Source organism: Mytilus galloprovincialis, chromosome 11 (assembly GCF_965363235.1).
Source record: "Mytilus galloprovincialis chromosome 11, xbMytGall1.hap1.1, whole genome shotgun sequence".
NCBI lineage: Eukaryota > Metazoa > Mollusca > Bivalvia > Mytilida > Mytilidae > Mytilus > Mytilus galloprovincialis.
Window position 1 is genome coordinate 43,013,334 of NC_134848.1, and position 24,909 is coordinate 43,038,242.

The 24,909-nt window shown below is 32.8% G+C and overlaps 1 protein-coding gene across 1 annotated transcript; it reads left to right on the forward strand.

Moving 5' to 3' along the window:
* Window positions 1-2,502: 2,502 nt before the first annotated feature.
* LOC143051164 (L-xylulose reductase-like) lies at window positions 2,503-15,363 on the forward strand. Its single transcript, XM_076224163.1, has 7 exons — window positions 2,503-2,620; window positions 5,573-5,670; window positions 7,423-7,577; window positions 8,329-8,371; window positions 9,557-9,721; window positions 13,630-13,747; window positions 15,079-15,363. The coding sequence occupies exons 1-7, from the start codon at window positions 2,569-2,571 to the stop codon at window positions 15,201-15,203; spliced, it is 756 nt and encodes a 251-aa protein (XP_076080278.1). The 5' UTR covers window positions 2,503-2,568; the 3' UTR covers window positions 15,204-15,363.
* The last annotated feature ends 9,546 nt before the right edge of the window (window positions 15,364-24,909 follow it).

The following is a 24,909-nucleotide window of genomic DNA, read 5'->3' on the forward strand; positions in this document are numbered from 1 at the left end:
ATATATATCATATCAATAACCACGAACGTCAAGTATTTACGGATGGACATTTTATTTATCGAATGAATCTAATTTAAATTCTGAAATTCCACTATGTGAATATATAACTATACAAAATATTAGCAAAGACTTCTAAATCCATACTAAAACAGTATAAAATAATCAACATTATGGTTGTAATTAAATTTTGTTGTGATTATTGTAAATTATTTTTACGGTTGTTGTGAGTTTAAAATCATGCTTTATGAATTGAAAACACTCAAGTATTTTTATTAACGACCGTTTAAAATTTAAATATTAATTTAAATAAATTTATCTTACTTTCCGTTTGACGGATATTTTACAATACACAAAAATAAATAATAATTACTCATAAAACCTAAATACTAAAATGGTATGAAATAATTAACGTAGAAATATAATGATTATTGTTTAAAAACATTTTTTTTTTGTATGATGCAAGAATTTATTTAGATTTAATTTTTATGTTTCCTTTACAAATGAATATTTAAAAATACCAAAGCAGATTATCTTGTCCTATAAAATACTTATTTCTTAATTGCAACTCTGAAAATATTCTGATTTCAATCATTGTTAGTTTCTTCGGAAACATAAATACAGTATATATTTTGTATATATTTCTTTGATTCCTCTTGAATTAAATACTTTTGATAAGAATATTATCTTTCTGTTTTCCGATCTAATATTAATATTTTAACCAAAATGTTCTCTCCCGTAAGTCTATGATGAAATACACAGTATCCCGTGGTTAAATCTTCAAACATAATTAGTTTACATGTTATCGAGACAACAGACAATACCACGTTATAATTGACCCATATACACACAGTGTACAGTGGTCGTTTTAAAACCAAATATAATTGCGTCGTCAAGGGCCATCAAGGGACCATATCAATGACGTAGATAACAACCTGTTAAGACCTGTATAAATGACAGAAAACTCTCGAGACGTTCTGAGAATTTTATTCTGACTTCCGGCCGAGAGATATCGAGTGGCCCATAGACACATCCAAAACTCGCCAATATATAAGCATGAACCCCTCAGGGGGTTCATGCAAAACAATCAAAATAACTCTGAACAAGAACACTTACACTATATAGATATAGGAAGATGTGGTATGAGTATGGTACTATGTCTATGTAACTATGATTACTGATCTGCAAACCTACAAACAGACACCGACATATCACAAAATAGTAAAAGAAAGGATAGATTGCATCTTGTATGGATAATTCCGACGCGTGTTATATCGGGGAGGCCGTTTGTTTACAATTAATAATGTTAAATGATCGTGGACTGACGTTAAAAAATTCATCGTCCTCCATTATTGTTACACAATTAATGTTTATACACTATTCACACACACAAAACCAATTTATCTTGCAAACATGCAAAGGGTATGTGCATGGCCAACAAATAATACAAAAGTATGACATGTACAGTTAATTGAGAAATTATTTCATCAAACAGATTTTTACTCATGACACAAATCGTCTGGGTTTACATTTCTGTCAACAAGGATAATTGATAAATGGTATTAAAATGACCATCACAAAGGTCTAGATAACCACCTTTGTAGAACCTTAACATTGATAAGTAATATTTAGCAAAATTACTTTATACTCAACGCTATTTAAATGAAATGTCAGTAAGATTACGATGAAATACTGCTGCAGGCGGGGATGCTGGTTATATTCTTGTCTTGGCGCGAAATATTCTTACTTGCTTGACGTAATAAAATTTGTATAAAATTAAGTTCAGCGTAAAGGTAACAACAGATTAATTGGTTCAGGTTTATGTGTAGTCACATTATTTGTATACCTTTCCGTACTGATGGTAAAAAATGTCTTTTCCGTGACATTAATAAGTCGTGAAAATTAATATTTTTATATGTAGTATAGTTAAAAAATAAACACGAAAAGTTTTCAAAGCTTGTCACCGTGAGGTTTAGCCAAAACTACGATCGACCAATCTTAGGTCGTTTTCATTATAATAGTTTTTGTTAAATAAAGTTTTCTCTTTAACTCTACCTTATTTAAATCATTTATATATTCAATGTTTGTTTTTAATGATTTTAAACCGTTATATTATAACAAGTTTTTGAACACATTGTGCAAATAAATTATTGTTTCTTTTTTCCCATTCATGATCAAAACATCTTAAGAAAAAGATATTTGCATTGATTCAAATATTGGTTAACTACTTAATAAACGAGATGCGTGAATGTATTATAATTGTGTAAATATTGAACAAATATCAAACTCGTCAAATTTCCAATTATCTTCTTTTTTATATCGGTATGAATATGAACTATTAACAATGGAATGTTGTATTCATAATTTACGAAGACTGCTTCTTTGTGCGATATAAAAGATGTATTTGTGTTCAAGTCAAGTCCCAAATATAAGTTATTCATTTCTAAAACATACATTATATTCGTACAAATAAAAGTTAGCTGTGTTCCAACCCTCACCGCATTAAAATTATAATACGGAATCCACGGAGCTGTGTTAAATATTTTGCAACTTTAGAGTTTATATTTTATAATGAATATTCAATTTGAAGGGAAAAGGGCCATAGTTACAGGTGCCGGAAAAGGTAGGTCTATAAAATATATTGTTCAATTCACATCATTTATTCCAATCTGATTCTTGTATTATCAACTACTGTGGTTTAGTTTTCTAAACATTCTCTTGATCCTTTTGTCTGTAAAAGATTACCAAGTTATAAGTTATTGTATTAGTTTTGTATTCACTTTTTAGCTCACCTGGCCCGAAGGGCCAAGTGAGCTTTTCTCACCACTTGGCGTCCGTCGTCCGTCGTCGTCGTCCGTCGTCCGTCGTCGTCCGTCGTCGTCGTCGTTAACAATTTACATTTTCAACTTCTTCTAGAGAACCACTGAATGGAATGGAACCAAACATGGCATGAATGTTCCTTATGAGGTGCTGACCAAGTGTTGTTACTTTGTAGCCGATCCATCATCCAAGATGGCCGCCAGCGGGGGACTTAGATTAACATAGGACCCTATGGGAAATGCATACAAATGACTTCTTTTAGAGAACCACTGAATGGAATGAAACCAAACATGGCATGAATGTTCCTTATGAGGTGCTGACCAAGTGTTGTTACTTTGTTGCTGATCCATCATCCAAGATGGCCGCCAGCCGGGGACTTAGTTTAACATAGGACCCTATTGGAAATGCATACAAATGACTTCTTTTAGAGAACCACTGAATGGAATAAAACCAAACATAGCATGTATGTTTCTTATGGGGTGCTGACCAAGTGTTGTTACTTTGTAGCCGATCCATCATCCAAGATGGCCGCCAGCGGGGGACTTAGTTTAACATAGGACCCTATGGGAAATGCATACAAATGACTTCTTCTAGAGAACCACTGAATGGAATGAAACCAAACATAGCATGAATGTTCCTTATGGAGTGCTGACCAAGTGTTGTTACTTTGTAGCCAATCCATTATCCAAGATGGCCGCCAGCGGGGACTTAGTTTAACATAGGACCCTATGGGAAATGCATACAAATGACTTCTTTTAGAGAACTACTGAATGGAATAAAACCAAACATTGCATGAATGTTCCTTATGAGGTGCTGACCAAGTGTTGTTACTTTGTAGCCGATCCATCATCCAAGATGGCCGCCAACGGGGGACTTAGTTTAACATAGGACCCTATGGGAAATTCATACAAATGACTTCTTTTAGAGAACCACTGAATGGAATAAAACCAAACATAGCATGAATGTTCCTTATGAGGTGCTGACCAAGTGTTGTTACTTTGTAGCCGATCCGTCATCCAAGATGGCCGCCAGTGGGGGACTTTTGAATGAAATTAAACATGTTCCTTTCCTTATAAATGAGGTTGTGTCACTTTTAGCCAAATTTTATATTTTTTTATATGATTTCAAAAACCCAAGTAGAATCAGGTGAGCGATACAGGCTCTTGAGAGCCTCTAGTTGACTATCACGAAAGAGATTTCCCTACTGAGAAATTAGACAATATACGTATAGTGTCTTGAAATATGAAATTTATTTGTATGAGGCTTAGAAACGGGGGAAATGCGAGGTTCTACCGAGCATTTCCCCCGTTTCGTGCCGAATACAAATAAATTTCATATTTCAAGACACTATACGTATATTGTTTTTATACTGAAATCGATAAAAAAATAAAAAATATGTAACAAATATTGTTAAATAAAAGTGTTTGGAATTTCCCTTTTGGGATACCATTTTTGGGTAATTCCCTATGACCGTAGTCCAGGCTGTAAGACATTGACATTTTAAGGAATTAGAAAGGGAAAATGAACTTAATTAATAACATTTAATAAACATGGTATATAAATTACCAATTTGAAGACACTACAAGTTTAAATTCATAAAAGTTTGACCATTGTTACTACACGTTGTCATGGTTGTGACGTGACGTTGTTGATGAAATACAGTAGTTCAGGTTAGTAGGCGGGGCTTATATGTTAGTTGAGGTCATTGACGTATAAAACTAACGTTTATACGTATAGCTTTATCTGTATTGTAAAATAGCTGATTGCAGTATAAACAATAATTGCTAGTTACTTATAAGGGTTTTGTCTATATATATATATATTAGTGACCACACTTACGTAATGATAAAACAAAGTTTATGGTACAGCTGCTATATACAACGCAATAAAGTTACAAATAAATGAGCGCAAAAAAGAAATCAATTCTTTCAACATCAACTCATCACAAAAGTGATTTGATATGTTATATCTTATTTATTTGAAAATAGTGCAAACTTGACAATATGTCCCAATTGATTGATTCATTTCCCCTGACAAAAGGGCGGGAACACATGTGTCAGCCATATAGCTAAAATAGGTTTTTAACTTACATGAAATGGCAATATAAGCAGCGCATCTTGCCATGAGTAGTATAGGCTACAGAAGACGTTTGACTTGTAGTGAGTAATGTTGTGACCCTTAAGAGTTATGACAAGAATTCTTTAAGACAAATATGAAAGATATCAAATTGTTTTTAGCCGAAAAGAAGGGGGGCTGGAAGGTGCCCGGATGAAATTTGAAAAAAGGCAGGACAGCAGTTTTGAGTAAAAAAAAATGCAAGATAATAAACTCATTATAGATACCAGCACTAAATTTTGCATTTACACCAGACGCACGTTTCGTCTACAAAAGATTCATCAGTGACGCTCAAATCCAAAAAAAGTAAAAAAAGCCAAATTAAGTACAAGGAACTTTGCCAAAAAAAAGAGGGATAACAAAAATCAAAAGACAGCTCCCTAAACATGACTCTCAACACGTAGTATTTATCTGATTATCCTTTTTTGTACTTTTTTGAGCTGTATCATATCGTCTTCTTCAAAGTCAGAAGAACGTTCATGTCAGCACCTGTCATGCTATGGAGAGATGTGGATATGACGATATTACTTTGTACGACCCATTTTTCGGTGTATCGTAAAAAAAAAGCCTGCTCAAAAGTTATTTGGTTCCATTATTACTATTTTGATAATGTTAACATCATGTGTTCCGCATTTGATAGGTATCGGACGCTGTATTGCTCTTAAATTATCAAAACTTGGAGCAAAGGTATTTGCTATAAGCAGGACGGAATCAGATCTTGACAGCTTAAAAGAGGAGGTAAGAAAACCTTACACTATTTTCATTATTAAGGTTTCAATTTTTTTTTAAATGTGTTCGATGACCCCGCTTTCAAATCAACATGGTCGCCATGGCTAAACATAGATTATTGGGGGGGAAATGCAATTAGTTCTATCATTTAGAAAATGTTATAAATTACGAAATCGAAAAAGGGCAAGCATATTCAGAATGTTGAGCTCTACCAATTGTCATTCATTTTATGCATTAAATCAAGGCAACAGTAGTATACCGCAGTTCGAAGGTCATAAATCGATTGAGAAAACAAATCTGGGTTTTAAACTAAAACCGAGGAAAACACATAAACTATAAGAGGAAAACAAAGGACCAACAAAAACACCGAAGTGCATCAAAAACAAACGCCAATGCAGCATACACAGAAACTATTTGATTAACATTGCCTTCTTCCCGACTTGGAACAGGAAATGTTAAGGCAACATGGTGGGTTCAACCTGGTTTTATGTCTAGTAAACCTCAATTTTAATGTGGAAATGTTAAAAATACAGCTTAAATGACAACATTAATTGACAGGAATACAGTACAAATACATGCAAGAACACTCAGGACAGGGATAAACTTAAATAAATAATATGATACATTGTAGTACATAACGACATATTAACAACTGATTTTTTTTTTGGCTGATTACATGTATCTTGAAAACTTGATAGAGAAAAATGGAAACTGATCAGTTAGTCAAATATTACAAATTAGGCATCATAGTCGAAGTCAGTTGACTACCTCAAGAGTTATTGCTCATTGATGACAATTTTTACGAATAGTTTGCATTTTTGCCTTATATCTTAAAAAATATAACAGAAAGATAAACACTTAAATAAGCACAAACAGCAGGACAAGATCCATCAAAGAGATAAAACGGAGAAAATCGTCTTCAACTCCTTATTTGAGTTATTGTCCGTTGATGACAATGTTGACCAATTTTGTGTGTTTTTACCTGAGATAGACAAAAATGAACAACAAGACAAGGTTTTCAATTAAAACCAATGACGGAAATTGTCAGACGTCTTCTTGTTAGAGTTATTTCCCTTAAAGTTATGATTTTTTTTTACCATTTTTCGAGTTTTGCGCTATACGATAAAATTTAAAATAGATGAATAGACACGCTAAATCACAAAAAATAATCTGCAAGTCAAGTTTTGACAATGAAGCTAGTAGACTGTCACTCTTTATTTGAGTGATTACCCTTTTGTATTATGAGCTACAACTAAAGAAGATAGAGCAAAACTAAACAGACTAAATGACTAGCAATACAAAATCATCATAACAGATAATTATGTCTTAAACTTTATTCTTGTCTATAATGTTTTAGAGTGTCCTTCGTCTAATATGCACATAGACTAAGGTGAGCGAAACAAGCTCTTAAAACGCCTTTAGTTTTGACAACAAAGCAATCACAAATATAAAGCATACCATCTTATCTTGTACTAATATAAAATTAAGATTGACAGAAAAATATCACCTCCTTTTGGATGTACTATCTATTCAACAGTTACATATCTAAAAAGAATTTTATTAATGTAGATACCAATATAAAGATTGATTGTTGGTTGCTTTAAATATAAAAAAAAAGTTTTTTATGCGTCAAGAGTAAACAACAATGCAAATGAAATGTAGATCTCAAAGTATTGTCTCAAACAGAAATTAAATGTAAAGATATTATTATCGACAGCTTAAAAGGTACTAAAACATTTGAAATAAATTAAACTTTTGTAGGATTCATCAATTGAAACACGATGTTTAGATATCGGAAACTGGGACAACACAAGAAAAGTGATCGAAGAAATAGGACAAGTAGATCTCTTGGTAAATAATGCAGCAATCTTAGGGTGTAAAACTGTTCTTGAAGTAACAGAAGAGTTTATAGACGAGTAAGTTATACTACTGTTAGAGTACAGTATACTAAACTGCTTAAAAGATATGTGAAAGATACCAAATTGATATTCAATCTCAAAATTGAAAACTCCCCAAGGGTGACTGGGGAATAGAAATATGGTCACTTGGTCTTCTCCCGACCGGCAGTATAACGCTTGCCGAAGTGGGGCGTCCGTTTGGCTGTGCGGGATGTATCAAGTTCGCAGTCACGTCCGGTCAGAATGGGGACGCTAAATCCGATGCCTCGTGTAAAGAGAATGCCACGTCTTTGCACGTTAAGAACCCTTGCAACAACTCTTTGAGGGGTCCGTAGGTGGCCTGTTGCAAGGCCAAATTTCTGTCCCTATCCAATATACCCTCATTTGCCAGTGGCAGTCCAAATTTCCCCGACCATCATCCCAGATGGCCTCTATTGTGACAAAACCTACCTATTGTATTTTTTTGTGAACTTGTTCTCGTCCTGAATATGCATGAAATATTTGCCACTGGACGTTAAGCTACCAACAATCAATCAATCAAAATTGAAAACAAACAAACATATAGTTGTTAATTTCTGTTGCAATCATAGCACATCTTCTTTTTTATATAAACCCTTGCATGGCTTTTGACATCTGAGCAATACTTTAGGGTTTGTTGCCAGCATGAACAGTGTAAACAGTAGTTACAAGTGTTTAAAGAATTGCTTTGAAACTTATTATTGAATACTACATTGTAAGGTGTACTCTTTTAATCCTTGATCTTTTGTAGACATTTTGACGTAAATTTTAAGGCAGCTGTGAACATATCTCAGGTATTAACATATATATGTATATAAAAAAGTAAGATCACAAAAATACTGAACTCCGAGGAACATTCAAAACGGAAAGTCCCCAATCAAATAGCAAAATCAAATGATAAAACACATCAAACGAATGGACAACAGCTAAACGATCATAAATAAGCAGACAGATTGCTTACACAAAAGTCCATTGTAAACTCCAATTTTGATCAATGCTGATTTTATATTGAACGTACCAAAATCAATTCAATTAATGAAATTTGTACACATACACGTTGTATTGACTTCCTTATAAATGACACGGGTTATGTTCTTCTCATATATGTTATGATGGTATGATACTAAACCCCTAACGGGAAGGATTGTGCCTGATGTTCATATGATGAAATCATAATCTTTCAGTCAGTTTAATTGAAGTCTGGAGCTGGCATGTCAGTTAACTGCTAGTAGTCTGTTGTTATTTATGTATTATTGTCATTTTGTTTATTTTCTTTGGTTACATCTTCTGACATCAGACTCGGACTTCTCTTGAACTGAATTTTAATGTGCGTATTGTTATGCGTTTACTTTTCTACATTGGCTAGAGGTATAGGGGGAGGGTTGAGATCTCACAAACATGTTTAACCCCGCCGCATTTTTGCGCCTGTCCCAAGTCAGGAGCCTCTGGCCTTTGTTAGTCTTGTATTATTTTTATTTTAGTTTCTTGTGTACAATTTGGAAATTAGTATGGCGTTCATTATCACTGAACTAGTATATATTTGTTTAGGGGCAAGTTGAAGGACGCCTCCGGGTGCGGGAATTTCTCGCTACATTGAAGACCTGTTGGTGACCTTCTGCTGTTGTGTTTTTTTCTATGGTCGGGTTGTTGTCTCTTTGGCATATTCCCCATTTCCATTCTCATTTTTATGTATATCAAGTCAGCTTAAATTTCCACTTTTATCTAACAGTCATTGACATTACCCCAATAGCATGCTAAACATAACACAACTATAATAATTTGATACTCACTTTAACCCCTTTAACACAACTTCAAAAAATCTTTACTTTATAATAAAAAATCCAGTTAATTTCAGAATGAATCAGACCATTATATAATTTTCCATGGACCGTTAGGTAAAAGGTGGACTTTTTATTAATAAACATATATATTATTTAATAGTACAAAATATGGACGTTTTATTTTTTATTTCATTACAGATTGTCGCCAAAGGAATTGTTGCACGAAAAGGAAGTGGTGCCATAGTCAATATTTCCAGTATATCCGGTTTTCTTGCAACTCCCGGTTATCCTATTTATTGCACCACAAAGGCAGCAATGGATATGCTCACAAAGTCTATGGCATTAGAGTTTGGACCGTTGAAGGTAAACTAAGTCATTAATTGTTAATGCTTGAACATCTTTCGTGTTTTGGCTATAAACATGTTCATTGGACATTCTAGCATCAGTATTTGACACACCAATTGAATGGTGTTTTTGTTTGATTCCGCAACTGTACTTCATCCGGAGGATGAAAATTCCTAGTGTTTTTTATCCACTAACAAAAGTCCACTAGGTTTTTTAATCGGGGTCCAGTGTAAAATATCCACCACTAATCAAGGTTTTAGAGATAATTTTTTGAAGGGGAAATTTATGAAAATTGGTATTGGTATATTTTGACTACATTAGTGATTTTGTACCAGGAATGATTGCCGCATATTGATTTTATACCAGGAATGATTGCCTTATAGTGATTTTGTACCAGGAATGATTGCCCTATAGTGATTTTGTACCAGGAATGGTTGCCCTATAGTGATTTTATACCAGGAATGATATCCCTATAGTGATTTTGTACCAGGAATGGTTGCGTTATTTTGAACCGAGATTGTACACACTATAGCTAGTGTTTCAGATCCATACATTGAAGAAGTGTTATAGATAAACTCGTCATTGATACCTGGATCAAAATTTTAAATTTACGCTAGACGCGCGTTTCGTCTAAAAAAAGACTCATCAGTGACGCTCGAATCAAAAAATGTTTAAAAGGCCAAATAGAGTACAAAGTTGAAGAGCATTGAGGACCAAAAATTCCTAAAAGTTTTGCCAAATACAGCTAAGGTAATTTATTCCTGAGGTAGAAAAGCCTTAGTTTTTCAAAAATTCAAAGTTTTAACAGTTAATTTATAATTATGAACATATCAATGATAACTCAAGCCAACACAGAAGTGCTGACTACTGAGCTGGTGATACCCTCGGGTAAATAAATCTCCAACAGCAGTGGCATCGATCCAATAGTTTTCATTCTGAACACATGATAAGACAATAATGCTTTATTAACGAATTAGTCTCAAATATGTCTTTCTATGCAAATCCATAAAATCATATGCTTTAAATTGGCACTGATTTTAATATTCGACTTGGAGATAAAATCCTATCTTTAAAGTTAATTTCAAAGGTCTTGATCATGCTTCTAAAATTGAAACTCCTGGTGATAACAAATCTGTGCTTTGGTCTACATCAAATTCAGTGCCCTGATCATTGTTAAAAGTATTTTTTAGTTATACAAAAATCCTCATCAGTATTATGGTCACTTGCAGTATCAGTTGGAGAATTTGTAGCAGCATTAATATTGATGTCTGTAGAAACATGTAGTACTATATCATAAAACGCTAGATTTATTCAGATTAGATAAACTGTTTACTTTAAAGTAAGAATCAAATACAATGAAAGTCCCAACTATGTATTGGCTTCCTAAGCTACACAAAACACCTTACAAATATATATTTATTTCGTCTTCAAGCCATTGTTCCACTACTAAATTGTCTATTCTTCTTACCAGTACACTTGGTACAATCAAAAACCTGATAAATAATTCGAAAATAGTGGAATTAATTACTTTTGGAGTGTCAAGAAGTACTTGATAAATTGCATGAATGTATTGGTGATTTTGAATCTGTTCAAAATTTAGATTTTTCTACCCTGTATATCACATTGCCTCACATTCTCATTAAGAAAAAATTCACACACCTAATTAAATGGGCATTTAAAAAGTCAGAATGTGAATATATATGTTCAAACTCTTTTAGGTCATTTTTTAGTAGCAATAAACAAAAAAACTATGTCAATTGGACATGCTTTGATACTATATCTGCCCTTGAATTTTTACTAGGTAACATTTTTGTTCGCTTTGGAGATTCCGTATATCGTCAGGTTATCGGAATTCCAATGAGGACTAACTGTGCACCACTTATTGCGGACCTGTTTTTGTATTGCTATGAGTTACAATTTGTGACTAAAATCAGCAAAGACCCATCGAAACAACATCTGATAAACAAATTTAATAATACTTTTAGATATTTGGATAATATTTTGGTTCTCAATAATGACGACTTCAGTATGTATACTAAAGAAATTTATCCTGTTGAACTTACTTTAAATAAAGCTAATACTAACAATGACCACTTCCCTTTCCTCGATCTTGATATCTATATCACTAACGGAAAGCTTAATACTAAAATGTATGATAAAAGAGATGATGATTTTTCATTTCCTATCGTTAATTATCCATTTTTAGATGGTGACGTTCCCTTGTCACCATCTTACGGTGTTTATATATCTCAACTTGTACGATTCGCTCGTGTATGTAATTATGTTTTAGATTTTAACGAGAGAAATTTATGTATTACTGAAAAATTATTACACCAGGGTTTTCGATATCACAAACTAGTCAAAACATTTTACTAAATTTTATCATCGATATAAGGACATCATTCGTAAATATAGCTCAACATACAGACTTCTTATACGTTCAGGTATTTCGCATCCAATTTTTTATGGAAATATTCTTTATAAAACACAAAAATGTCAGTATTCACCTCAGAAACTAACAAAACCTTTAAATAGACTTATTAAGAAGGGATATAGTTATGATACTGTTGTCAGGTCATTAAAGATTGCATATTTTGGCGTTAATATTGATTCACTTATAGGGTCTTTGCATCGGAACGAAACACATTTATTCAAAAACCAGTTGTTGGCATGACACTGGTTATGTTCTTCTCATATATGTTAAGATGGTATGATACTGTGCCTGATATTCATATGATGAAATCATAATCTTTCAGTCAGTTTAATTGAAGTCTGGAGCTGGCATGTTAGTTAACTGCTAGTAGTCTGTTGTTATTTATGTATTATTGTCATTTTGTTTATTTTCTTTGGTTAAGTCTTCTGACATCAGACTCAGATTTCTCTTGAACTGAATTTCAATGTGCGTATTGTTATGCGTTTACTTTTCTACATTGGCTAGAGGTATAGGGGGAGGGTTGAGATCTCATAAACATGTTTAACCCCGTCGCATTTTTGCGCCTGTTAAAAGTCAGGAGCCTCTGGCCTTTGTTAGTCTTGTATTATTTTAATTTTAGTTTCTTGTGTACAATTTGGAAATTAGTATGACGTTCATTATCACTGAACTAGTATATATTTGTTAAGGGGCCAGCTGAAGGACGCCACCGGGTGCGGGAATTTCTCGCTACATTGAAAACCTGTTTGTGACCTTCTGCTGTTGTTATTTCTATGGTCGGGTTGTTGTCTCTTTGACACATTCCCCATTTCTATTCTCAATTTTACTAATAGTAATCCATTAATTTTAAATGTTAACAATAACTCGGTCTCATGTAACCAAAACAACGATATCAAGATCGACGCTTTTATCCAATTTACAGCCAATATTCTCTAATGAAAAACAGTTAATAGGAATAAATGCACGGGTTGAATGAAATACGCTTACTTTATATGTGAATTATAGGTTAATTTACGGTATTCTGAATCAGGCGATAATCTGAGAAGGGTTTGCAATCATTAGCAATTGCTACACTAAGCAACTTTCTATGTTAATCTAAATATTAATGAAATGGTAATCGCATTGCTAGTCTTTCGTTTGGAGCTCTGTACGAAAGAGGACTAATCTAGGCCTATAGTTCATTAGACGTGTATTTAGTCGAATCAAAACAATTGTGAGCTTAAATATTTAATTAGTGACTGAACTGTAGAATAAATTAAACATAAACATCGGTTAATGTTGATCAAATGACATTATTTGATTAAAAGATATAGTAAAATAACAACAACAAAAGAACTCCATGGACAATTAAAAAAGGGAAAGTACCTTATCAAATGGGGAAATCAAAAGCTCAACACCTCTGTCATCTCATAACAAAACTTAAATGTTGGCGACGGCGATTTTAACATTTATTTTGTGAAAGCTTTGATTATCAACATAATTCTTGTAATGTCAGATTCGTGTCAACAGCTGTAACCCCAGTGGATTGTTAACACCCATGGGTGAGAAGCTGTGGACCTCACCAGAACTGAAAGATGCTTTCACAGGACGAATACCGATGGGACGATTCATAGGTAGTGTAATGAATATATATTATATGTTAAACAATTATATATGTCTGGTAAAATAAACACTGATAGTCCAATTTTGTTACGAAAATCTGACATTATTAAGAGTGAGAATTTGTATATGAACATGTATTATGGTTTACAATTGCCGTCCGTCAACACTTTGTTTCATAACACACATTTGCTTTAAATAATTCTCATGTTATAGTCTAATTAGTTATTAAGGGTACCAGGATTATAATTTAATGCACCAGACGCGCGTTTCGTCTACATAAGACTCTCATCAGTAACGCTCAAAACAAAAAAGTTATAAAGCCAACCAAGTACAAGGCGACGAGCATTGAGGATCAAAAATTCCAAAAAGTTGTGCCAAATACGGCTAAGGTAATATATTCCTGGAAAAGAAAATCCTTAGTATTCGAAAAAAGTTTTGTAAACAAGAAATTTATGAGAAATGACCATATAATTGATATTCATGTCAACAACGAAGTGCTACACATCATTAGAATTTGCCATATTTCACGCAATATTTACATTCTTGAGTGTACATTCGTGTTTTTTGATAAATGACGGCATACAAATGGAAAATAGTCATGTATGCCCTTTCGTAAAACATGGAAGAATTATATTTGTGTAGTTTTGTGGAACAATCTGTTTCATTGGTGTTTTCCTCACCTTTTTATTATATATTGCACCAAAAAATGTGCAAAATATTTTGATCATAGGTTTGAAATGGCACATTTTGGATACACAGTGGTAACATATTGGCGATACATGCTGTTTGATTGGTGTGTACCTCATCTTTTTATCATATATTACACAATATAATTGTACGAGATGGATTGATAATGGGTTTGAAATGGCAAATTTTGGATACACAATGGTTAGATACGAATTGTTTATATTCTCTTTCGCAAAACGATGGTTTGCTTAACATATCTTATATAAGGATGTTAATGTGAGTTACATATTTTTAGGGTATGGCCTTGACACATTCTTATGTTGCCAAAAACTCTAATGTAAAAGTCAAATTTGGTGAAATATGGCAATTCCAACATATATGTATGCCGTCATGTATCTAAAGTTAAACCTATCTTACATTGTATCTCTTTAACTGTTTCGGTTCTTAAACATCTTTGGCGTTCAAATATTCAGTTTTGAACGTTCCTGATTGAGGTAAATCAAGAAAATCGTCCGAACGCAACAAATTTATAGCGTGATGTTTTCATTTCTTGAAAGAATTTGTGTTTATTTATATTTTTTTTTTCAATTTTCAAGGAACAAATATAAGTTCATAAACTACTTCCTCTGTTATTTGGTTCATCTTCATTTTCCAGAACCAGAAGAAGTTGCAAATACAGCTGCATTCCTGCTCAGTGACTATGCATCTATGATAAATGGTGCCTTGGTACCGGTCGATGGTGGACACATTATACACATGTCGTATAATCCTGTCCAGTAGTTGACAATGATACCTATTATGGCATTAGAAATATGAATACGGATCTATTTTAGTTATTACACATAGTCTGGCCTGGTGTGTCTTGCACGATTATGCATTTGTAGCAAAAATAAATTGAAACAGTCATTAATTGCAGATATTAAGGACTGTTTAGTTATTTTATTAAATAATCTCCGCATTAATACTACGTTTTGCTGTGTACCGTTCATGTTCTACTAATATCAAGCGGTGTTACAATAGTCATTACGAGTACTTTCCCTTTACCCAATTATGTTGAGAGGAGTAGGAATATTAAGTACTGTAGATTCATTCATATTTGTGGATAAAGGAGCATTGTAGTTTTGCAGAAATAGATGATTTTGTGAATTGTCTAAAGTCTGCATACACACATAAAAAAATATGTATTTCTTTGAACATTTAAACTTGCAGTTCACGTTTAGAATACTATACCCAACAAAACCTGTACCCCACAAATAATAATAAATCAAAAGTGTATAATAGTGTTAATATCTTTTTTCATCATTTTCATTTGCGGCATGCGGGTCAGATAAAATACATTATCAACTTTGAAGGCACTAGCCAGATTCCTATCTTGATTAATGTTGGTTTCTAAATGTCCAGTGCAGATATTTAGGACGAGAACAAATAAACAATATATTAAAAAAGTAGATTCTGCATTAGAGACTAAAGGATCAAGATTCTGCAACGTAAAATGACGGTACAAGGGATAGGGACATACATTTAGCATTGCAACAGGCCACCTACGTACCCTTCAAATAGTTGTTGCAAGTTTTCTTTTCTTGTAAAGAGCCTGGCACTCTCTTTACACGAGGCATTGGATTTGAATTTGCATATTCAAACGGACGCCCGACTTAAACTACTGGTCGGAACAAGACCAATGGCGACAATACTTCTATTTCCCAGTCCACCTTGGGGGGTTCTTCTCTTGTGACATATAGTGACATATTACCCCGAAATGTGGTCATGATTGATCATGGTTTCCGATAAATGAGGGGTTTATGTACTAATGTACTAATGTTTTTTTGATGGTGACCATATTTTGAGTAGCCTTTTTTTCACCGTTATAGAATGTGTAATAAGATTGTCTGGAGTGAATAAAAAAAATAAGCTAATAAGAACAATTATATAAATTATCAGATTGTCTAATGTTACAAGCAAGGCCGTTAAAAGAGTGACATTTGTACTTTGCTGTTGGTGAATCCTCCTACTTGGCACATTCCATGATTTGGGATGTCTCTACTAAAGGTATAGGTTAGGTGTTTTCACTTTAAGCATCAGTATGCTTTACACTTGTATAAGTTGCAGCTAATGTAATTGCTTTCATTCCGTCTAATTCATTTGATTTATTTTTATAATTTTGGCCTCCTCGATAGTATAATAACGTCTTCCACTGTATTGCATTTACTGAAAAAGATAAAGATTTTTTTTATCAAATTTCAACATTATTTTAGTGCATTTTTTTGTTGCATCTTGATACATATACATTCAAGTTAATAAATCGAGAAGGACATAGAAGAGGACAAAGAAATACAAATTAATTTTTAATGCAACTGTCATTTGAATGTTATTTCTATTTGAAATTATGGATCTAATGCATTTCAGGTCATATACAAATAGACTTTCCTAACACATTATTTGAAAAAAGGTCAAATAACCATAAAATTAACTAAATTATAATAAAGATTTTTAACAGACTTGTCCCTTGATAACTTTAAAAAAGATCTGCAATCTTAAAGACTTTTCTTAAACGTATTTTATTAAATGCTTACTTATATCTCCTGTTTTGTTATACACCTGACCCACAATATATATCATGCTAAAACATTTATACATTATCAAAATAGGCCATGATTTCTGAATTAATATTAAGGAACTTTTAGATAGGATGTTATAGTTTAAACATAATAGTGTTTCAGCTATGTTACTTATTGCGTGCATTAGCTTAAATTTCATCACGTTTCATTTACTATTTTTTAAGAATCGACAATCTTTGCAGTGTTAGAATGGACTAAAATATGCCAAAACACATTCATTTTAGTACAACAACACGATAACATTGTAACATATAAAAGAAATCAAAAGTAAATAGTTATTTTCTCTGTTTTACCTATTTTATGTATATAACTTTCCCTCATAATATTAATATTGATGCACTCCTGACAACTTGAAACTATATAAATAAACAATACATTAAAGTGGCACTAGCTGCCAAATTCATGTTCACCGATTTGACTCAAATTCTCATATTTTATTTATTATAATGTAAAACATTTTTCCAAACTATCAAAAATATCAAACAAACAATTTACAGGACATGGTCTCGATAAAATGTTGCTTCGTTTCGTGTGAAATTTAGCCAAGACGCCATCTAATTAACTATCGAGTTGACCTTCTATGACCATATAACCGATGTAACAAAAACACAGATATAAATAGATTAAGCAACTCGTGCAATTGGATTTGTATAGGTCTGTTAAATTTTGTATTATAGAATAAAAATTTATGATTATCGTCGTTTTTACCTTTATAAGAATGAATTTGCGTGGATCGAATCAGTTAATCAAATTATTTACCTTTGTTTCACTTTCAATGTTGACATTCTTTTCCTGTAAATACCCGTACACGGACAATGCATGCGTTATTCTATCACTTTCTACGGGGTTAAATTGGAGTTCACATGAATATGGATTTAATGAGGTCGAGTTATTCACTTGCAAATGAATAAGTCATTATCAATGTTTATTAGCTTAATTTGATAAAACTGAACCATTTTAGCTGATAAAAGCAAATTATTATTCCACTTTTTCACTTTCATTAATGATTGAACAAAAAAAATCATACTTTTGATCTTTTATATATCTCGTAGCTAGTGCTCTTTAACATAACATTAATGATAATTTGTATGTATAGTTGCACTCCTGACAAATTTAAATGCCCACAAAATTCTTTAAATGTTTCAAAGTTCGATTCCTAAAAATATCTTGAATAGAGAAATCAAAGTAATAAAATTATATAAAAATGATTTAGGGCAAGTTATAACAAGTTTCCCACTCCCCTGAATATAAATTCCTTAAAATAGTTGTTGTCTATGTTTGTTTAAAAACAAATGTTTAATGAAAAAAATATCAAAATAAACCGATACCTATTTCAATATTGATTACAATAACCTGAATGATAGATCTTCCTGTTTTTCATTTGAAAGTGACCACTGTTTAAAACATTTGATTTAAAAATAAACTATTAATTTGTTGCACTCCTGACCAACTTTAGAAAATAAACAAAATAACTCAATCAAACGGTAATACAAGTCACACATATATAAGATGTCCTGTATGAAGAGTCACTACTTTGACAATGACTTCATTGTTTCTGTTGAAAAGCAGAAATTTTATCAGCATAAAATTGAAGTCTTATTCCACGAATGGTGTATAAAGTATGCCGATAATGTCCGTTTTTGGCTGCCGGCTACTGTCGTCTGATTGTGGCCAAACATGCAACCCTATGTTTTAAGAGTATTCTTGAAGAAATTTGAGTTGAACAATTTGTGAATCAACGTTTTGCAAAACCTGGAACAAAATTAGATTATTTTAATCACTGTATGCTTGTAGTTTCTATCAAGTGCATTTAAATCTTTCTTAAGGTGGTAAGGGATACAATAAAAAGGATAAGTCTCCGTGCATTTTCACAAGCTACAGGTTGTGACAAAATAACACATTTTGTATGGATTATGCAGGAAAAAGCATTATTATGTGATTAGAAACTAAACTAAATGATCGAATTGTAAAATAAAATACGAGAAGATATCTTTTAGAAAATGCTTTGAGAATATCAAGAGATGTCAGTGAGTAGAGTTTCACCTGGACGGACGTGTTTACATTATGTCCTGGAAACTCTCATAATGTCTGATGATGGCAGTGAAACACACCAACAACAGCCCGTATTATCTGGTGATATCTTTACCATTTTGCATTTGTTAGAACACCAAACCGCCGACTGGGTTTTATCAGCTCGGAATGGACGTTACAAACTTACAGTTAAATGGACACCCGGGAAGATAGCGGAAAGAGAGAGGTCGACATTACCACCTAAAAAGAAGTCATCAAAGTCCCGTTCTGAAAGGAATAACCGCAGGCTGAGGGCATATTTGGCCAAAAAGTCTGAGTCAACTGCAGAGATTGGAACTCCAGCTCAAATGTTAGACAATGACTCCTCAAAATCTGATGAGCTAGGCAATACCGCTCAACCAATAGAGACAGATTCGGAAACGGACGCACCGGCTGAGCTAATCTTTAAGAAAGATGAAGCTCCTCCAATACCAACAGCCACATCATCGCCAAAAGGTCCCGCCTCCTCTATTGGTGCCGAGGGTACATCGACAACTGGTAGAGAAAGTAGGAACGCCGCAAACACAAAAAGGGGGAGATAAGAATACAAAAATTCACACTAGACCTTCCACGGAAGGAGAAACAACAATACTTAAAGCAAATTGTGACACATTAAAACAACAAGGACTGATAGAGAAACAAGTCAATGGGGCTTTCTATAAGGATGTCAAGAGAAGCCATGACAATTGGTTAGATATCAGAGATAAGAGGAACTTTACTCAGAACAGCGAGTGAAAGACATTGAAAAGCTAGCTGAACAGAATAATTTGTATTTGAAATTATTCAAATAAAGGGCGAGATAAGCCTAGACCCTATTAGATTGTAAAAAAAAGAGAGAATATCAAAAGAAAAGATTGGGTCACCGTGCGTTATTTTCCGGCTTAAATACAAAATAGCAAAATTCCATGTAAATTCCTTCAGAAAATGCATTATTACAGAGCAACCTCCCCTTAAAATGCCAATTTATTTTTATTTTTTAAAATCAAGCAGAAATAATCAACACTTGTAAAAATATTAATATTTATAAATTTTAATCTTATAAATTCGTTCTTTTAAATGCAAATTCACATTAGTTATCTGCATTCCTGTACCAAATTTTGCTAACTTGATAGAAAATCTGGACCTTAGATTCTCTGTTTTTTATTATTATCCAAAATAGCAAAAGACACCCATACTACCTCAATACCTATATTGGACACTTCTGCTTGTAAATGGTTGCTTAAAATTGCATGAATGTGCATTTTTCTTTTCATTTGACATCTGATCAGCTTATGGAGTAAGCTAACTTGCTTGTAATATAACTTCACACTGAGTGTTTTTTTTTAACTTATCGCATAAAAGTCATTAGCCAGTTTACCTTTGTACTTAAAATCTTAGGGATTCAGGCTAGATAAACAAAAATATTCTAACATTTGCAATGTATACATGTACTTTTTTCTGATAGAAGTTATATTTACTGCTACAAAGTCATCAATTTTTAAGCTACAAAATAAAAAAAAAAATAACAATTGAATTTACAATAACACAATATATTGTCAATTAATGTTTTTGCTAATTATCCATTAAATCTTAAACCTACATTTCATTAGTATTGAATTATAGACATGAACATTTGCAATGTTTTTTTTTGCATCTACATCTACATTTAGATCTACATCTGGTTTTTTTTAGTAATATACATATCAATTAAATTGTCCTTTTATATTAATTCAATGTTTGCAAAAGTATGAATTATTCGAAATACTAAGTATCTTCTCCTCCCAGCTATAAATAACATGAGCCGTATTTGGTGCAACTTTTTGGAATTGTTGGTTATCATTGCTCTTTAACTTTGTACTTGTTTGGCTTTCAAACTTTTGATCTGAGCGTTGCTGATGAGTCTTATGAAGAAGAAACGCGCGTGTTACGTCTTAAACTATTATCCTGATACCTAAGATGACTATTCGTCTTTTAGGTAGGATGATAAAAGTTCACTTCTTTTTTTGTAGTTTTGAAATCATTAATAATATACAACATAGATTTCACAGAACATACTGATATATGAAAATGTATAACCAGGTCAGTTGATCATTTTTATGGCTATTCAAGACTTTTGGCATTTTTATCCCAAATGGAAGTGAATTAATTAATATTTCAGTCATGGTAGTAGATTTGTTTATCACTTTATTATCATTTCTCGATCTTTCATTGTTCCTTATCAAGTTTTTTTTTTGCATGACGGAGGGAAAATCTTGATCCATAAGATTTAATTATCGGTAAAAATGTTGCCAAAATTTAATTGTTTAGAAACAGTAAATAGATAGTTTATGAAAAGTAAGATAAATTGATTCATTAAGCGACCTTTTAAAATATATAATTTGGTGGGTTTTTTTTATTGTATAAACTATATTTCACTTTATCGTTAGTGAGAAGTTATCGCATTGTCATACATACCACATATCCTTATTTGTATATAAAATATTCATGATATCTGAAAACTTACCGATTGTGTTCTTTCCTTATTTTGCAGTTAAGAAAAGCACGACATCAAAAAAATCAATGAAGGATATAAAAAAAAATAATTCAAATAGTTTTGGGGTTGGGGTGGGGTCAAAGTTGCTGCAAGTTTTGTGTAATTGACATCGATTTTATATATATCCTTATTGGTCAATCAATTTTTCCCAAATTAAGTTAAGAGGGGGTAGGGGGGTCAGTGACAAAACTATATGAATTAAGTTTTTTTGTTATCTTACATTGAACTTTTGATGTCGTCCCTTAAAGGTTAGTTTATATGCCGAATGGTACATGGAAAACACGAGAAAATAAATATTGAAATATTCGGTCATGCTCCGCCATGAATTTATGACATTTCATTATGGTTTTTGACATTAGATCGCTCACCTCGTTCAGATATGACATGTTCATAATGTTTTACTTTGGTCAGTCATGTATACCTATTTGTCATTCATAAATCTCATTTTTGGTATTTTTTGTGTCGCCTTCGACGAATGTCGCTGTATGCGAGAAGTAGTTAAAAATGTCTGGCGGTGGTAGGCGATGTGAACTATTTGTATGACACCTTATATGCCAGTAGTTAGAAGACCTAAATGTAGTATACCTTGTATGCAGATATCGTATGTAAGGTAATTTCCATCTGTCATATTCCATTGTCCTTGGCCCCATTTCCATGGTCCAGTGACTGTTTGATAAAAAAATGTTTCTTTTGTATGTTGCATTTCTCATCTATTATGAGTAATGTGATACCTATACTTATTATGTGGGTTCCTTGTAGCGCCTACATAACCTTCACGGAGGGTTCACCTGACGTCGACTGTATTTCATGGATCAGTGATTAAAGTTAAAGTACATGATTTTGTCCGTTTCTCAGATACTATAAGCAGTAGTTCAACTATAAGTTGTGTATGGAATGACTGAAAGGGGTGTATGTCAGTCTGGCAGATTTCATCTGATCGTGACCTGATTTTCATGGTGCATTAGTTTATATTAAGTGTTTGTGTTTTGATATGTGTTTCCATCGGTTTTTAGTTTGTATAACTTAGATTTGTTTTTCTCTCAATCGATTTATTACTTTTAACAACGGTATACTACTGTTGCCTTTATTTCAAGTACTATAAGCAATAAGTAACTATATATGATGTATGAAATGCTTTTAAAGTGCACATATTATTTGAGCTTGAACTCATTTAAATGGTTCTTTTGTCAGTGTTAAAGTTTAATAATTTGCTTTGATTTTCAAATACTGCTAGTATTTGGTCAGAATTTTTCACCAATTTTAGATCTTATTTTGTGCCATTTTTTTTTCAAGATTTGATTTGCTCTCTAGGCTTCGTTAAAAAAATCAAGGGCCATATAAGATGACGGTTGTGTATTCTGGTCATGTTGACATCATTATTAATCGTATTGTGCTGAATATTTTGCTATCTTTAATAGTCTTTGCAACAAAAACAAAACAAAACAAAAACACAAAGAGATAAAAAAAAATCTTAACATGCAATAACTTTGTGAGGAGTAAATTGATATTTAAACCATGTTAACTTATTTGTAAATCTTATTTTACCGAATGTAAGTGCTCTATTGTTACTTTCAATCTATTATAAAATTGAGAATGAAAATTTGGAATGGGTCAAAGAGACAACAACCAGCCCATATAACAGAAAATAGCAGAAGGTCACCAATAGGTCTTCAATGCAGCGAGAAATTCCCGCACCCGGAGGCGTTCTTCACCTGACCCCTAAATAAATAAATACACTTGTTCAGTGATAATGAACGCCATACTAAACATGTTAGTTTATTTCAGTTCAAACAATAGTTTAATTTTAAAAAGAAATTAATAGAATATTTTCCAAAATATCAATACAAATGTATGATGTTTTTGTTGAAAATGCTTGAAAGCCGCCCTCCCCTCTTTCCCCCATCCAACATCCGTTTAGCTGTGCGAGATGTATCAAGTTTGCAGCCACGTCCGATCGGAATCGGAACGTTAAAATTCGTCTGAAGAGAGAACCCTTATAACAACTATTTCATCCCGGATGGCCTCTATTATTACAAGACCTACGGATTGTATTTACTGTTCTATTGTTCTCGTCCTGAAATATTTGTCATTGGATGTTAAGCAGCCAACAATCAATCAATCAATGATTGAAAAGTCACTTGATCGTATTGGATCGTAATAAATATCGCCGTCTCGACAAAACTCACAGAAAAGCTACAACAGAGTTAAAAGGACGAAACAGTTTTTTTTTTCTTTTACACAATCATAACGCCTTATTACAATGTATGCAACTATATAATGAACATGGACATGGATCGCAGATAAGTAACCACAGAGAAATAGTCGAGTTGGCCATTAGATTTAATTTACAGGAACCTTGTGAAAAAATAAAAATAAAAACACAATTAGTGTACACTATGATTAATGATAATTCGTTGCATACCAGCTACAAAGGTAACCAAATAAATGCTTGATGAAGTACATCTTGTATGAAGACTGGCTAAACTATGAAATCATATAATACATCTAAACAGTACAGTGTTTATCAACTTAATAAAATATATCCACATTACTTTGATATTATTACGTAAGTATTTCTGTATTGGCCTTGTTATTGGTCAGAGGCTTGCTGTATTGGCCTGAGGCGAGTACAGCTGGCCGAGGACCAATAACAAGGCCAATACAGAAATACACGTAATAGTATCTTTATTAATTACATACAGTGTTACAATTCATTTTTTTTTTCATTTCACAAGAGATAAATATTTTTACCTTGATGTGGAACTATTCAAATCTCAGTTTCTTTTTATTAGATGCAATATGTATAATGATCTGGTGCTGTTTCCAGGTTCAGCATTTTCTCATCTGAGGAATTTTTCTACCCTATCCAGTGACTGTAAAGTGTTACAATTTTAATTTAGACGCAACACATAAATAGTAATTAGAAAGGTACTGCCTTTGCATGTATTTATATACAGAAACAAATTGAATATATATATTTTTTTTAAATGTACAGGGGCGGATCCAGCCATTTTAAAAAGGGAGTTCCCAAGCCAGGACAAAAGGGGGGAGGGGGTTCCAACTATATGTCCCAATTCAAATGCATTGATAGGCCAAAAAAAGGGGGGTTCAAACCCTGGATCCGCCAATGATGTAGGAGTTGATATTGATACCACTACCCATTAGCCACATTACCAAAGAACAGAGATTTTCATAATTACAGAATGCCTGGTTCGGGTTTAAAAATAAATGACAGTTTACAAAAAAAAGAGCGAAAGTAAACAGGTCCGAGGTCGTGAAGAAATGAACT